This window comes from Peromyscus maniculatus, chromosome 1 (genome assembly GCF_049852395.1).
Source record: "Peromyscus maniculatus bairdii isolate BWxNUB_F1_BW_parent chromosome 1, HU_Pman_BW_mat_3.1, whole genome shotgun sequence".
Classification (NCBI taxonomy): domain Eukaryota; kingdom Metazoa; phylum Chordata; class Mammalia; order Rodentia; family Cricetidae; genus Peromyscus; species Peromyscus maniculatus.
This window is the reverse complement of record NC_134852.1, coordinates 108,187,457-108,203,795: the sequence shown is the minus strand read 5'-3', so window position 1 is coordinate 108,203,795 and position 16,339 is coordinate 108,187,457. Positions and strand designations below refer to the sequence as shown.

Below are 16,339 nucleotides of genomic sequence, written 5' to 3'. Positions count from 1 at the left end.
ACAGATGTGTGCCACGACATCCAGACTCAAACTGAGATGTCAGGCTCGTGGCACACTTCCATATGCTGAGTATCTTTCTGCCTCCACCTTAAGTGTTTCGTTGTTTCCAAGACAGGGTCTTACTATAGAGCTCTCGATGGCCTTGACCTCAAGTGTGTATACCAGGCTGTCCTTGAATGCAGAGACCCACCTGCCCATGCCAATCGAGTGCTGGGACAAAGGTTTACAGCACCATACCCACCTACCTTAGTTTCAAGGCAGAATCTTACTGAGTCTGCATTTATCAATTTGGCTAGGGAGGCTGGCCAATGAACTTCAGGGATCTTCCTGCCTCAACTCTATCCTATAGTTACAGATGCATGCCAACAAGTCCAGCTTTTATGTGGGTGCTGGGAATTCAAATCAGGTCCTCATGCTTGCACAGCTCTTCCCAGAAATGCCACTGAGACACCCCCAACTCTCCCCACCCCCACCTACACATAAAAAAAAATCCACACATCTTGTTTTTTGTTTTGAGAGAGTCTCAGCTTTGGCTGTCCTAAAACTTACTGTGTAAACCAGGCTGGTCTTGAACTCAGAGATCCAACTTGCCTCTGCTTGCAGAGTGCTGGGATTATAGGTGTGCACCACCATGGTTGGCCCAAAAACCTTGTTTTTGCTAAGTAACCCAGTCCCATTATAATGACATTAACCCAATCCTAAGGCAAGGCTCTCATGACTAACTGCACCACCCCTTATGAGGCCTGCTTCCCACAATGTGGCCTTATAGATGTGGTTCCCATGTGTGAACTTTAGGAGAGACACTCAATCCAGAGCACCCATATAATTTCCCTGTAGTGGAATAGCCTGGGCTTTCGGAACCCTTTGAATGAATACAGTTTTTCAAACTGTGACTTAATCTCTAAGCCTCATGTGGACGCCATGCACACACAGCACAGGCCTGCTTCCCAGTTAGCCTCTCTGCAGCACTGACGTAGTCCGTCTCACCTGGACCTTTTAAGCAGCTCCAGTGCAGCAGAGAAGCTGCCAGGTAGGAGTTTCTTTCCTCTACTGGGAACCATCTTCCCACAACACTGCTTTCTTTCCCAAAATATGGTCCGTCCCCCCCCCCCCCCCCGCCCCGCCGCCGCCAAGACAGGGTTTCTCTGTGTAGCTTTGGAGCCTGTCCTGGAACTCACTCTGTAGCCCAGGCTGGCCTCAAATTCACAGAGATCCGCCTACCTCTGCCTCCCGAGTGCTGGGATTAAGGGCACGAACCACAATCGGAAAGAGATTCTGAGGATAATGGCAAGCAAGATCGAGAATTTATCTCAGGATGAGAAGGACTTCTTGTCCTGCCATTCTGTCATTTCCTGGCCCATCCATCTCCTGGTTAGGAAAGGTCTCTCAGGAAGACAACAGATGTCTAAGGTCCTTCAGAATCTTTTAGTGATTAATATGCAGCTGCTAAAATGGCTTTGGAGTTGACTTTGGCAAACAATCTGTTACTTCAAGAAACAAGACTATGGCTTGAATAACCAGGACTTGGAAATGCCTGGAAAATCAGACCATATGTTTTACATCTCAGAATTAATGTGTTATTACTGCTATGGGTCTTTTTTATTTTTAAGGACCAGAAACTAGAACAGCTAGGTGTTTTCTCAACTTTATTATGGAACGGAGGAGATAAGCCAGAGTATTTCTGTCTTTAATGCAAAAATGATCGACCCTGTGTAGGATACTAAATGAGATTGTAAGGTTGACATGTTCACACCTACACACCACTTCTGCTCACTGGTACCTAGAAAGGGCCTCTAGGCCATGGCTGTGAAGACTGCTTGTGGGTCAGCGTCTTGCAGGCTTGGGCATTATGTAAACTTTCACAGGCTTACTGAAGGGAATGGTGCCCTCGATGCTGGTTTCCAGCTGCGGTGACATCTCACCAGCCTCTATCCATGGAGATTTTGGAATGCGTGCACCGGAGTTGTAGGCCAGCAACAGCCTCACTTCCACCTGGCATGGCTCTGAAAAACAACAAGAAGACAAGAAATCCTCCATCACTGGGCAACTTCTAGGAATTCAAATGAAACTGTAAATAAAGTACCACCAAAGATGGGCTGCGAAGCTAAGTGGGGTGACACACACCTTTATTTAATCCCAGCACCCTGGAGGCAGAGGCCAGCAAATCTCTCCTTGACTTTGAGGCCAGCCTAATCAACATAGTGAGTTCCAGGACAACCAGAGCTGCATAGTGAGACACTGTCTTTTCCTATGTCTGCATCCCTCTTTATCCTCAACTACAAACAACAGCATTCTAGCCTGAATCCTGTGAGGCGACCCTGAGGCTGCAGATGTAATGCCACTGTCTCCGTGGCTACGTGCTTCCTGAAGCTCAAGGCCACAGCAATTGAGACCACCTGAGAGAAACCCGAAGGGGGCCACAGTGGCTGTGGCCTTTTCTCAACCTAGACTGGCAGTTCAGTGTTAGGACTCTGGGCTGTGTGCATCTTAGACTTGACTTTTTTAGTGGAGACGAAAGCTTCAAGGCAATAGTTCTGGCAAAAATCTGTTCTCAGTGGAAAGGAACATGTTTCGGGGACCTAAAATACCAGAATCCGTTTGATTCTTTCATAAATTACACTGCAGATCTACTGCCTGACTGTGGCAGGCCTAACGAGAGTAAACAAACCCCCTAGGAGCTGTTGGCTGTTTCGGTTGACTTGCAATGGAGTATAGGACATGCTCTAATTGAGTCTAAACGTACTGAGGAAAGAATGCAGGAAGGCTTTGGAATGAAATACCCACTCTGTGCCAAACACAAAACCCCAGGAGTTCTTTCCTGCCACACCATGAAAAAAAGAATCACGATCTTGAAAAAAGTCCAGGAGCTCACTCAGATAGCTCTAAGTGGCTGCCCAAATCCACCCTGTGAGAAACGGAGCCACCTTAACCACATGGCTTCCACACAAAGGAGAGGGAGAGAAGTTCAGAAGGACATTCAGCAATTGCAAGGCACAGAACAGAACAAGCTTGAGTGTGCTCTACTTTGGTGCAAGAGTTAAAGATCATCTTCTGGCTAAAAGTTCAGAGGGTAAGAATGAGCTGGATGGTTCAACATCAAATAGGACAAAGGCTCCAGGACTCCTAATGCCTTACCAACTCTATTTCTGGTCTCTCAGGTCAGAGCAAAGGCTAGATTGCTCTCCTCCAGGCAGCCAAGGCCAGAGCATCCAGGCCCACTGAGTTCAGCATGAGCACTAAGTGCAGCCTCACAGCTCCAGCCATGTAGTGTAAACATACCCACACCATGAGGCCTGACACAGTCCTGAGTGTAGTGATGACACAAGCACTCTTCCAATACCAGACTTCCAGAACAATCTCCCCTCAGAGTGGAGCCAGGCAAGCCCAGCAACATCCGCTTTCTTATCACACTCCTAGACCATCCCAGTCAATATTCACAGCACTTCAAGGAGCCAAATCCTGGGCACGTCAGAGGAGAGCATGTAGTCATTCTGCCTTCCCTCATCAGCGTCTGATAGGAATGGCAATTCAAGCTAATGCCAGAGGAGAGGAGAGGGGAGAGGAAGCAAAAGAGAGGCAATGGTGGGAGGAGATAAAGTCACCCGAGACAAACCCTACAATATATCCATTCCCTCTGCCTAGAAGAATGGTTCCCATCTTAAAGGAAAAGGAGTTGGAGATATTAAGTAAGTTCTTCAGGATCACACAGGAAAGGAAAGATCTAAAAGCCAGACTGTGAGACTTAGCTCTCTATAAGGTAGCATCCTGCCTCCCAAAGGAGCTAAGGTCCCCACAAATTCTGGCCCCCACTTCCTGCGTTAGGGAGAAGGATCAAGAGATTTCAGGGCAAGACCATATTTTACTTACTTGTCCCAGACTAGAGGGGAACATGAATGGGGAAAGAGGGGTGGGCAGGTGGTCCTGGACATTCAGATTTCTAAGAGCCAGAGCTGGATCAGTGACAAAGCACTTGCCTAGCTTGTCCAAGATCCTGGGTTCTATCCCTAGCACCACCACCAAAAAAAAAAAAAGGCCTCATGTCCATTTCAGAGCCTCAAAATAACCTATGCTGTTGTTATTATTTGTCTAGTGCCTACCACGTATCAGGTACTGTGGACACAGGCGGTAGTGGTGGAGACAAGCATGTTCCCTACCACAAAACTTATTTCAGATGGGAGAAAACATCATGTAAACAATTAAGTGAGAAAACATCATGTAAACAATTAAGTGAGAAAACATCTGACACGAATAAGTGCTACGCAAAGAATTAGAGATGAACAATAGTAACTAGGGACTGAGTTCTCAGGGGACAAATCAGAGAGTTATAGCTCTCCAAGCGATACTGTACTACGGTGTGTCTTTCTTGGTGTCTGTCATCCTTGAATCAAACCATTTAGGTGGTTTGGGAGTGTAGCTCAGTGGTAGAATGCCCGCCTAGTATGTAGAAACTCGGGATTGGATCCTTAGCTATACATGCACACACACAAAATAGTGCAAAAAAAAATGAAGGACACTCAGGGAAGCAGATCCTGGGTACCCTGAGATGCCTGGTCCTATGTCACAAAAACACCAAAGGGGCTACTTTAACTTCCTCTTTATGAAAACTTCATAGTCATCACATGCATCTAATATGTCTGATAGAAGGAAACCTTTGATGGCACTAGTTTGTCATGTATGTTAGTACTTTGTGTGTGCACTAGTGCATGTGCATGTATGTGCACAAGTGGGAGCCAGAGGTTGATAGCACTGTCTTCTTCAATTGCTTGCTTTTTTTTCTTTCAGAGTTAAAAAAGAAAATTAAGCTGGATACGGTGGCACACACCTTTAATCTCAGTACTTGGGAGGCAGAAGCAGGTAGATCTCTGAGTTTTAGGCTAGCCTGGTCTACAGAGTGAGGTCCAGGACAGTCAGAGCTACACACAGAAACCCCGTCTTGAAAAACAAAGTTAAAATGTTTTTCCTAAGTGTCTGACTGTTTTGACTGTGTGCATGTCTGGGTACCACTTGTGCACCTGCTATACACACAGCTACAAGAGGGCACCACATCACATCCCCTGGAACTGGGGCTACAGACAGCTGTGACCCACCATGTGGGTGCTGGGAATTAATCCAGGTCCTCTGAAGCACTGAGCCATCTCTCTGAGCCCTCCACCTTATTTTTTGCAGCCACTGAACCCAGAGCTCATCAAAATGGCCGGACTGCCTGGCCGACAAGCCTCACGGATGCTCCATATTCACTGCCCTTGCACTGGGGCTGTGGGTGTTATTGCTGCCCCTGGCTTTACGTGGGTGTTGGGGATCTGAACTCAGGTCCTCTTGCTCAAATGGCAAACACTTTACCAACTGAGCCATGTGCCCAGCCCCCTTTCAGATATTTCAAAACACAAAAGACAGTATAAAATAAAATTATAGAGAGTAGTCCCCTATTCATAAAACCAAACTGGTGGCAGTATCACCTTTCCTAGTGAAAGTCATGTTCCTAAGTCATCCCCAGTGATTTAGGAAACACCACTGTGGCCAGTTGTGTCCGGTGTCTTAGAATCTGCAGACTGAGATTTTCTTTGAGTTTTCTAAGAAGCACTATGGGCGTCAATTGTAAAGTCTTACGCATCTGTATTCTCCCGTTTTATTCTTACAGGTGAATATAATGTGTGCGTGCGCACTCGCATACAGACCTAAGCCATCCAGGTTCAGTTCTAAGTCTATAAAACAAACTCTGTTAGCCCCAAACAGTTCATGGCTATGGGAGGAACAGTTACTTTTCATTTGATTTGTTTCAAAAGAATAAGATGGACTGATCATACACAAAGAGATAACGATTTATAATATTTGTTAAGAAACATGAAACTTTAATACCAAGAACAATTCTCGCTCATTTATAGGTTGAAAATTATCATCTTCACTTTGGAAGTGAAGAAGAAGACTCAAGAGGGACTTCCCCAAGAACAAATGGTGTGTCACAGGAACAGTTAGAACAGGAAAGTGGTCTCCTCAGGTGCAGCCCAGTCCTAGTTTCCAGGAGACTTGCACTCTATAATCTCCCGTGTGTCCTCTAACAGAATTCTGTTCCTTGTGCAAACAAAATTAGTCCAAACATATTAATGTTTGAGCTTATGAAATCCTTACTTAAGAGAGATCAAGTTCAATCAGGGTATGGTGGCACATGCCTTTAATCCCAGTGCTCGGGAGGCAGAGGCAGGTGGAGTTGGAGGCCAGCCTGGTCTACATAGAGTTCTGGGCCAGCCAGGGCTGCCCTCAAACAAACAAATAAGCAAACTAAAAAAGGAAATCATAATGAGAAGATACTGAGATTAATGGGGAGATATTTTCCTGCCCACCCACCCCACTGACTCTTACCTGTCCAGGCAGTATGGGAGAGGTACACCTGAGTGATGAGACGGTGCCGCCCTGGGCCAGGGTTCCGAAAGTCTGCTGGCTTGGGGTGGATCATCTGAGCCTGGCCATCTGGATACAAGACCTAAGATATGACAGAAATGGGGCAACAGAAGAGGGAGGAGCTAAGAAAATAATGATGACATTTACTGTGAACCCCAGGTCAGTAGTAGAAAGGTGACCCTAGCCATCATAAAGAACTGCTTCTTAAAAGGGAACACATACTAGGCAGGGGTGGTGTACTTGAGAAGCAGAGGCATGAGGCCAGCCTGGTCTACAGAGTAAATTCCAGGACAGAGAAGCCCTGTCTTGAAAAAACCTAAATAAAAAAAAAGGGGTCACACACACACACACACACACACACACACACACACACACACACACACAATACTAGAAGAAACAGTATCCAGTAAATATTTCTCAAATCCCTGGTAAATAAATGATAGGAATAGTGTCCCTATTAATAGGTAACAGTTAATAATTCTAACTGTGGAAAACTCTCCCAAGCACCCCATTAGAATGACTTCCCTCCTTAGCTCTGAAACATATCAGGGCCCAGCATTTAACCCTCACCTGACAGTGAGAAAGCAATTTCTGTAATAGTCACTCTGTACTATCAGATAGGAAAGCATTATCTGACTGTTTCCACAAACAGAGTATCAAAGAAGGGTGTGTTGAAACCATTAGCCAGGTCTTCGCATCTCACCAATGGGCACAGAATGAATTCTTTCCTCAACAACTTGAGGGCCTCCAGCTACCTGTGTAGAGAGCCTATCACATGACACAGGGTACAAGCCGACTGGAGAAACAAATAAAGCTGACACTAGGAGCAGATTGGACCAGCTACAGGAATCAGATCATCCTTTCAACGCCAAAATTCAGGGAAGGATGGCTCTTATCCACTTGCTCAAATCTTTCATCTCTCCACATATCTTGGGTCCTCTCAAGGTCTGACAGATCTATTTTTATTTTTCTCTTTCTCTCTCTCTGCTCTGATTCTTGTTTTGCTGTTGGGGTATTTGTGTGTATGGGGAGAGGGGTAGTAATACTCCAGGAGGTCAGAGGACACACTCCATTTTCTTTTCTTTCTTATTTCCAGACAATGTTTCTCTGTGCAGCTTTGGAGTCTGTACTAGAACTGGCTCTGTAGACCAGGTTGGCCTTGAACTCATAGAGATCTACTTGCCTCTGTCTCCAGAGTGCTGGGACACTCCATCTTATTTTTAAGGCATTTTGGCTAGACTGAATGGACAATGAGCTCTCAGGAATCCACCTATCTCCACACCCACCCACCTAAGCTCATGTTACAAGAATGTGTGGCCTAGATTTTTATATTCTATCGACTTTAAGCTTTTTGCTCATTAAGTCATCTTTGTTAATGTTTTGAGATACTGTAGTGATATATTGTGTACCCCAATAAACTTGCCTGAGGATCAGAGGACAGAGACAGCCACTAGATAAGACATACAGCCAGGCAGTGGTAGCACACACCTTTAATCCCAACACTTGAGATCTCATGCCTTTAATCCCAGGAAGTAATATGGCAGGGCAGAAAACGGTATATGAGGTATGAGAAAGAGTTACATCTAAAGTCTACATTATACAGCAGACAGGCAGGGGCCTGTCACTTAGTAAACCTTCCTGGATTCTGAGGACTTTATATACACTCCATGCTAATGTCTTCTATTCCTATCTTCAGGTGTAGAACCTGAGGTTAGAGTTTTATTTGCTCAACAACAGTTGGCCTCCAAGCCCAGGCTCTTGCCATGGAGCATCTTTTCATCTCTTTTTAGTTTTGGTTCCTTAAGTAGATTACGAAAGTACCAAAGTTAAGTGTTTCAACACAATACCAGTGTAAACCCCCCCGGAGCCCAAACCTAACACACCTGGACCTTTACACTGTTCTGAGGGTCTTGCACATGTTCCAGGGTTGCATCCACATCCAAGGCTACCACCAACCCAGACGTAAACCGCAAAGGGTTGTCCGACTCGCCTGCTGGCTCAATGATTGTGGCTGAGGCTTTGTGGATCTGTAAACAACAAGAAAATATGCTGATTTCTAGGCCAGTGAGATAGCTCAGTGAGGATGGGCCCTACCACCATGGCTGATAACGCGAGTTTGATCCTTTGGACCCACCCATGTGCTGTGGCACCCCTCCCCCATGAATACAGGTAATAAAAACAGTCAGAGGAAGGACCCAAGCTTACTTGATCCCCTGATCAAAGAAGCTCACTGGAGTAAATGGTTGGTTTTTTTTATATAGATTTATTTATTTATTATGTATACCGTGTTCTGCCTGCATGTATGTCTGCAGGCCAGATGAGGACACCAGATCTCATTATAGATGGTTGTGAGCCACCATGTGGGTGCTGGGGATTGAACTCAGGACCTCTGGAAGAGCAGTCAGTGCTCTTATCCACTGAGCCATGTCTCCAGCCCCCAGTAAATGGTTTTTAGTATCTGGACAGATTTGGCAGACAGACGCCATGGACTCTGACCTGCTCTGGAAGCGGGAGATGGAGGAAGGTGCTCTGCCGCAGCATTGTCTGTAGAATTTTGATCACTTCCGCGGGTTTAGATGCCATGAGTCGGGGCATAAGATCAAGAAGCTTGTCCACAAAGCTGTCTTGGAGGTGGGGCAAATCGGCAATGAAACACCTGCATGCACACACAGAAGCAACTGACTATCCACTCACTCACCGCAGTTAAGCTAAGCCTGTACTTCTGCCAAGCCCTGAAGCAGGCAGAGTACTGAAATGGGAAGAGCTTGGGGATCATGTCTGAAATCGACAGGGACACAGATCGGTGTGGAACAGCAACATGATCAGCCAAAGAGCCACAGCTGAGACGGAGAGACAGCTCAGTCAATAACTCCCTTGCTTGCAGTCCTGAGGACTGAATCGAACCCCCAGCATCCACGAAAAAAGCTGGGAGCCATAGCATGAGCCTGTATCATCCCAGCACTGGGAAGGCAGAGGGTCCCCAGGGCTTCCTGGCCAGCCGCTCAAACTCATCAGCAAACTCCAGGTTTAGCCTGTGCCCCTGCCTCAATAAATAAGGTGGAAAGTGTTTAATGAAAACACTACATCTGGCACATTCAAAACATGTGTAAACATAGAAAACTCACACACACACACATACACACAAGATTTTGTTTTTTTGCTTGTTTTAAGAGCCTGTTTCACTGGGTGTGAATGGCTCATACCTATAATCTCAGAATTTGGGAGGCTGAAGCAGGAAGGTTATTGTGTGAGTTTAAGACCAGCCTGGGTTATAGTTTGAGACTCTGTCTCAAAACAAACAGAAAGAAGAAAGAATAACCATGAATGTGAGACATATACCTGAGTGTTTTACATGGCCATATTTAATCATTCCACTATTAGGATTATCATTGCTTCTTATAGATTCATTAATTGGACAAATATTTTTTTAGAAGGACCCATCAAGTGCCAGGTACTATTGTAGGTCTGAAGAACATGATAATAAGCAAGAAAACAGAACTTTTTTGTTTGTTTGTTTGTTTGTTTTTGGTTTTCGGAGACAGGGTTTCTCTGTGTAGTTTTGGTGTCTGTCCTGGATCTTGCTCTATAGACCAAGCTGGCCTCGAACTCACAGAGATCTGCCTGGCTCTGTCTCTCGAGTGCTGGGATTAAAGGCATGCACCACCACCACCTGCCCACAGAACTGGGTTTTTTGTCTACCCATATGTAGTAGTATCAGGGATTGAGCCCTGGGCCTTACACATGGTATGAAAGTCTTTTTCCCTCTGAGCTATATCCCCAAATTTTTTTGCTGTAGTTTGAGACAGGGTCTCACTATAGCCCAGAGAAACCTTGGCCTTTCAACTGCTGAGATTATAGGGTGTGTCCTCCATGAAGCCAGAAAGCACTTTCTTGTTTAAGGTTTCTTTTTGACAGATTATTGTGACACACAGGAGGCAGAAATTGGTAAGTCTGAGGCCAGCCTGGTCTACACAGTATTCTGTACCAGCCACAGTTACATGGTGAAAGGAAAAGGTTTATTTTAATATGTAAATTTTATTTTTATGTGTATGGGTATTTTGCCTTTGTATATTTGTACACCAAGTGTGTATTTGGTCCATGGAGGACAGAAGTAGATGTCAGACCCTTGGGATTGGAGTTATAAACATTGTGATCTGCCATTTTGGGTGCTGGGAATTGGACCCACATCCTATGGAAGGGCAGCCAGTGCTCTTAAATACTAAGCCATCTCTCCAGCCTGAATTTATCTTAATTTTATATATGTGCATTATGTGCATGCCTGGTGCTGGGGGAGGCCAAAAGAAGGCATCAGATCCCCTGCAACTAGAGTTATAGGCGGTTGTGATGTGAGTGCTGGGAACCAGCACTGTGTGTGGGTATGTGCACATGAGTACAGGTGCTGGCAGCAGCCACAAGAGGCTTCAAATCCTCTGGAACTGGAGTTACAGGTGGTTGTGAGACACGCAATATGGGTGCTGGGAACCAAACTCCATTTCATTCAGAGAACAATCACCACTCTTGACTGCGCATGTGTCACCACACCTCGCTTGTTATTATTTCACTACAGAATTAAAGGACACCTGGCATGGTGGTGGACGCCAATAGTCCCTAGCACTTGGGAGGTACAGACAAGAAGATCAGGAGTTCAAGACCAGCTTTAGCTACACAGCAAGTTCAAGGTTTGCCTAAACTACATGAGATTCTGTCTCAAAAAGGCAAAGAACAACACCAGGCACACTGGTGCACACCTGTAATCCTGCCATTCAGGAGGCCGAGGCAGGAAGATCAGTAATTCAAGGCCAGTCTGGGCAACATAACAAGATCCTATCTCAAGCAAAACATAAAAGGAATTAAAGAACAGTTTGTTGTTGTTTGTAGAGAAATATGCAAATTTTAGAATAACAAGGAAAAAAATCAAGGAAAGAAGTTGTAATTTTTCATTGAACAGTTCATACATTTCCTTCATACTTGTTTTTCTGTAGTTCAGCTAAGTGCCGATTCCAAATGGCCCCTGATGTTTTTATTATTTAGTCATATGTTTACTTTTGAAGCTCTAGATTCAGGAATGTTTATACATCATTAAAGAAAATATCACGTTAGGGCACACTGACAACAGGTGATGGATAGCTCAGCAGCATGAAAAAGACACGTGATCTCATTTGGTGCCTGTTAGGTTACTTTCTGCATACAAGATGAAAAAAACCATCATAAGAATTACCAAATACTTACCTCTGAAAAAAATCCACTTCCTGTAAAAATTTTTCACACATTCCAAATAAGGGGTCAACGCTGCAGAAAAAAAGCAAAGTGTAAGAGACTTGTGACTGTGAACGAAGGAGTGAGGACATGAAGTCCCAGAACCCCGAGCATCCGTGAGAAGAGAGTGAATATACTACACCGTAGAACTGAGCTCTGAAGACAACATCAACAAGCAAAGCCAATGATCTCTCTGAGGATCAGAGGACCAGGAGCCCGACCTTCGGTTAGAAAGGTCAGCATGCATCTAATCTGACCCAAGCATAATATTCTGAAAATGAAATTAGCAGACCCTCCTACATCTTACTCATCAGTAGCCTGAAGAGAGCTGTGAATGTATCCGATGGTGTCCTCAGAAGGAGAATGCCACCTATTCTGTTCAGCACGACATCTTACCCTCGAGTAGTTCGTGCAGTTACTATAAGCTGCAGAGCTTTGGCCTGAAGCCTCATGTGGTGTATGATCACCACCTGTTTATTCTCCACACCGCTGTACATAAACTCCATTTTGTAGGTTTCTTCCATGATCTATAAGGAAAAGACATTTAACAATCAGTAAAATATCATGGAAGGAAAACGGCTTCACAAGCTTCCACCCCTAGCTGAGGAGCTATGGACAGGTGATGGCTTCCGTTTTCTTTACGAGTGTGGATCCTGGTAGGCTAACCATATTCCAGTGGTTGGTTTTACACACAGGAGTATGTAGGCAGCACAAGCTGGATTCAACAAGTTATTATTATTTTTTTTAAAAGACACAAAATTGGGAGGTAGAGAGGTGTGAGTGAATTTGGGAACTTATGAAGAGTATAGGTGAATATAAAAATACACTGTATGAAAGTATCAAAGAATTGATAAAAATACTTAACCTCAAAATCAATTTACATGCATTTTTAGATATAAGATTCACAACTGTATTTATTAGGTTTTAATATATTTGAAACACACACTAATATAAATGGTACAATATAAACTGCGTATGTGCGTATGTGATGTGTGTGAGTGTGGGTACTTTATGTGAGTTCTGGGGACTGAATTCAGGTTATCAGGCCTTCACAGCAAGCACTTCGACCTGCTGAGCCTCCTCAATGGCCCACAAGCTGATAACAGGTTAGTTAGACCACCAAAGAATCTCAGAAATCATGTGATTCAACCGCCACGTTTTATAGAGGAGGAAACTCCAAGAGACTCAAATAACTTCCTCAATTTATCACCTAGTAAGGTGGAAGAGACCTGAGACCAGAACTAGCCTGACTCTGCAGCCCAGTGCTGTGCACAGTGCTGTGCAGAGTCATCACACAGGCCTAGTACTAACGTCTATGGACCTGAAATCACAGAAGCCAGGGCACATGGCCACAGGAAGGCCTGTAGGCTGGCTAATCCCCAGACAGATCTGTCTCAAGAGTCTCCATAGGCGTACCTGTTTTGCTGCTGCTGAGGCCAAATCACTCTGCTTTAGATATAAGGGGGCAGCCACATTCCACAGCTTTTCCTGCAAGGCCTACCCAGACAGGGGAGAGAAGAGACAGGCATGGCAGTCACAAAGCTGACACACACTTGATTTGAGAACTTACCAGCTCAGGGCTTCTCTCCATCACTGCACTGGTTGAGTAAACAAGTCCTACTCCTGCACAGAAGAGCAACAGCTGCTGCTCACGTGACTGTTTGGAGACAGGACTAATGAAACCCTCCTAAGGACTGGCAGGCAATCAGCTGCCTGCACTCTGGGCCTGGGGCCTTGTTCACAGGGTCACTGCATTGACATGAGCAACTTAAACTGTCGTGTTTACACCCGAGAGTCCCTTTGCACTTGTGTTCGGTGTCCTCTGACACACCCTATCACTTACCCAACTTGCAAAACTCCAAGTCAGGCAGCTTCTTCCCTAGAGCCTTCCTTCCTTCTCTTGGTTTCTCTACAGTGAAACTCTCACCAACAGCCACAGACTCTACTGTCCACCCCTCTCTTCATCTACCCATGTCTAGGACTCAACTTCTTCTGTTTCTGCTGTGGAGCATTATTTTCAGGGAGTTTCTTCTTCCTTTGTTTTCCTGTTCTTCAGAAAGGGTGTCCTTATGTATGTAACCCAGGCTGGCCTCAAACTCATGATCCTCCTGTCTCAGCTTCTCTAGTGCCAAGATTACAAGTAAACGCATCGTGCCTGGCTTTCAAGGACCTCCTGACATGTATAGTGAATGACATTATGAAAAACCTAGACTAACCCTGTCTAAACATAATGGCAGTCAGGGCATATCACTTTCGATTTTCTAGTAGGCATGTTTATACCATGGGCAAATTAAATTTTAGGGGTGTTTATTTGAACATGGTCTCATACTATAGTCCAAGCTGGCCTTGAACTTGGCAATTTTCCCACCTCAGACTCCTGAATACTGGGATTGCAGGTGTGAACTACCATGCCCAGCTCACTGAAAATAATGTTTAAAATACAGTCTATTTAGGCCAGGTGTGTAGCACACACCTTTAGTCCAAACACTCAGGAGGAAGACGCAGGGGGATCTCTATGAGTTCAAGGCCAGCCTGGTCTACATAGAGCGTTCTAGGATAGGCAAGACAACATAGAGATCCTCTATCTCAAAAATATCAAAAATTAAAAATATGCATATAGTCTATTTAATTCAGTATACTAACATTTTAGCAAATGTGGAAATTTTTTTTTGTTTTGTTATTGTTGTTTTAATGTCTGGAACCACATGTATGCCTGGTGCCTTTAGAGGAGTTCCAGATGGTTGGGAACAACCTGTGGGTGCTAGGAATTGAATCTGGGTTCTCTGGAAGAACAAGTGCTGGGCCATCTCCCAAGCCCTAAATAATATGTTTTGAATTACTAGTGAGGCTGTTGCAGGAATCTTTTGTGAATAAGCACTCTGACACCAGTGAGAGTAGAAGACGAGATGTCCTCAGTGGACTGAAGCCAGGACAGGTCCTGAAAGCCTTCAGTGCCGGGCCTAGTAGGTATTTTCATTTTATATATTCTAAAACCACAAGCTGGGACCAGCAAGTAAAATTTTATAGAAGTATAAGTGGCAGTCAGCAGGTTGTTAAGGGCAACGACGAATTGTTTTTGCTATTTCTCTAGGTCATTCTGTTCCAGGTAGCAAGTGAAGTCATGCTTGGCAAATAGGCAGTACAAGCAATGCTTTAAGTAAACTGCTAAATAAATCAATAAATCAGTCCCTAAGAATTGGTCTTTTCTACCTTATTCTACTTCAAGCTGGGTTCATTTTCACATTTCGTCATGAGTCTAAACAATACAGTAGGTACTTTGCACTTTCGGCACATCCCAGTGTGAGTTAGTAGCACTCAAGTGCTCAGGAGCCACACACATCTGGGAGCATCACATTGAACAACAGCAGCAGGTTTGAGACTACGGATAATAGAAAACGGTTACATACTTCTAATCAGTTCTCCTGTGCAAGCTTTTACACAGGTGTGGTTGGAATAGAAGGCTTTGTATCTTTTTTGGAGTACATAATATTAACTACACTGTAAGTATTTTGTTAGATTGAGGTGTGATTCCCCATAGAAACCACAGACCATATGGCTGAGTAGATGCCACAATTTATTTAACTCCTCCCTATGGCAAAGGCATTCCTGGCTCAGGTTCTAGGCTGGCATGAATAATCAGATAGTTGAGCAATGTCTTCTCATTCCCCTCTTTTGCTCTAAGAAAAGTGGGTTTTGTTTTTCTACTTTCAATAAGACAGGGTCTCATGCCAGCAATCTTGCCCTTTATTCCCATTTCCATTTTCCTGTCCCCAACTGGGAAGTAACCCAGACCCACACACATGCTGGGCAAATGTCCTCCCACTCACCTCCATCACCAGCTGTTTTTAGTTTGGAGGCAGTTTCACTAGGCTGGCCATGAGTTTCCAATCCTGCTGTGGGACGGTCTGTATGTCAAATTGCTCTGATTGGTCAATAAATAAAACACTGGTTGGCCAGTGGCCAGGCAGGAAGTAGGTGGGACAAGGAGAGAGGAGAATTCTGGGAAGTGGAAGGCTGATGCAGAGAGACACTGCAGCTGCCGCCATGACCAGCAGCATGTGAAGATGCCGGTAAGCCACCAGCCACGTGGCAAGGTATAGATTTATGGAAATGGTTAATTTAAGATAAAAGAACAGTTAGCAAGAAGCCTGCCACGGCCATACAGTTTGTAAGCGATATAAGTCTCTGTGTTTACTTGGTTGGGTCTGAGCGGCTGTGGGACTGGCGGGTGACAAAGATTTGTCCTGACTGTGGGCAAAGCAGGAAAACTCTAGCTACACAATCCTGCTGCTTTAATCCCCCAAACAGGTAGATTACAGGCCTGTGCCAACACAGGCCTGGGGAACTGGCCCTTTTAAGAGCAATGAATTAACCTTTCAACTTTGACAAACAAAATCAAAAGCAATTTAGGAAAATAGTATGCCAGGCAGTGGTGGCATATGCCTTTAATCCCAGCACTTGGCAGAAGCAGGTGAGTTCAAAGCCAGCCTGGTCTACAGAGAGAGAATTCCAGGACAGCCAGGGCTACACAGGGAGAGGGGAGGAGGAGAAGGAGGAAGAGGAGGAGGAAGGAGAAGGAGGAGGAGGAGGAGAAGGAGAAGAAGGAGAAGAGGAGGAGGAGGAGGAAGAAGAAGAAAAGAAAGGAGAAGAAGGAGAAGGAGAAGAAGAAGAGGAGGAGGAGGAGGGG

The 16,339-nt window shown here is 44.9% G+C and overlaps 1 protein-coding gene across 2 annotated transcripts in view; it reads right to left on the bottom strand.

Annotated features, from left to right (window-relative positions):
• Positions 1–1,629: 1,629 nt before the first annotated feature.
• The window catches only part of Ints4 (integrator complex subunit 4), an 80,168-nt gene continuing 65,458 nt past the window's right edge, over positions 1,630–16,339 (bottom strand). For both annotated transcript variants that reach the window (XM_076547569.1, XM_076547573.1), the window contains exons 17-23: positions 13,069–13,149; positions 12,049–12,179; positions 11,626–11,685; positions 8,893–9,052; positions 8,280–8,423; positions 6,358–6,478; positions 1,630–2,003 (exon numbers count right to left, since the gene is read on the bottom strand). In XM_076547569.1, the coding sequence (XP_076403684.1) occupies positions 1,825–2,003; positions 6,358–6,478; positions 8,280–8,423; positions 8,893–9,052; positions 11,626–11,685; positions 12,049–12,179; positions 13,069–13,149 (876 nt within the window). In that variant the 3' untranslated portion in view covers positions 1,630–1,824. The remainder of the gene's footprint in view (positions 2,004–6,357; positions 6,479–8,279; positions 8,424–8,892; positions 9,053–11,625; positions 11,686–12,048; positions 12,180–13,068; positions 13,150–16,339) is intronic.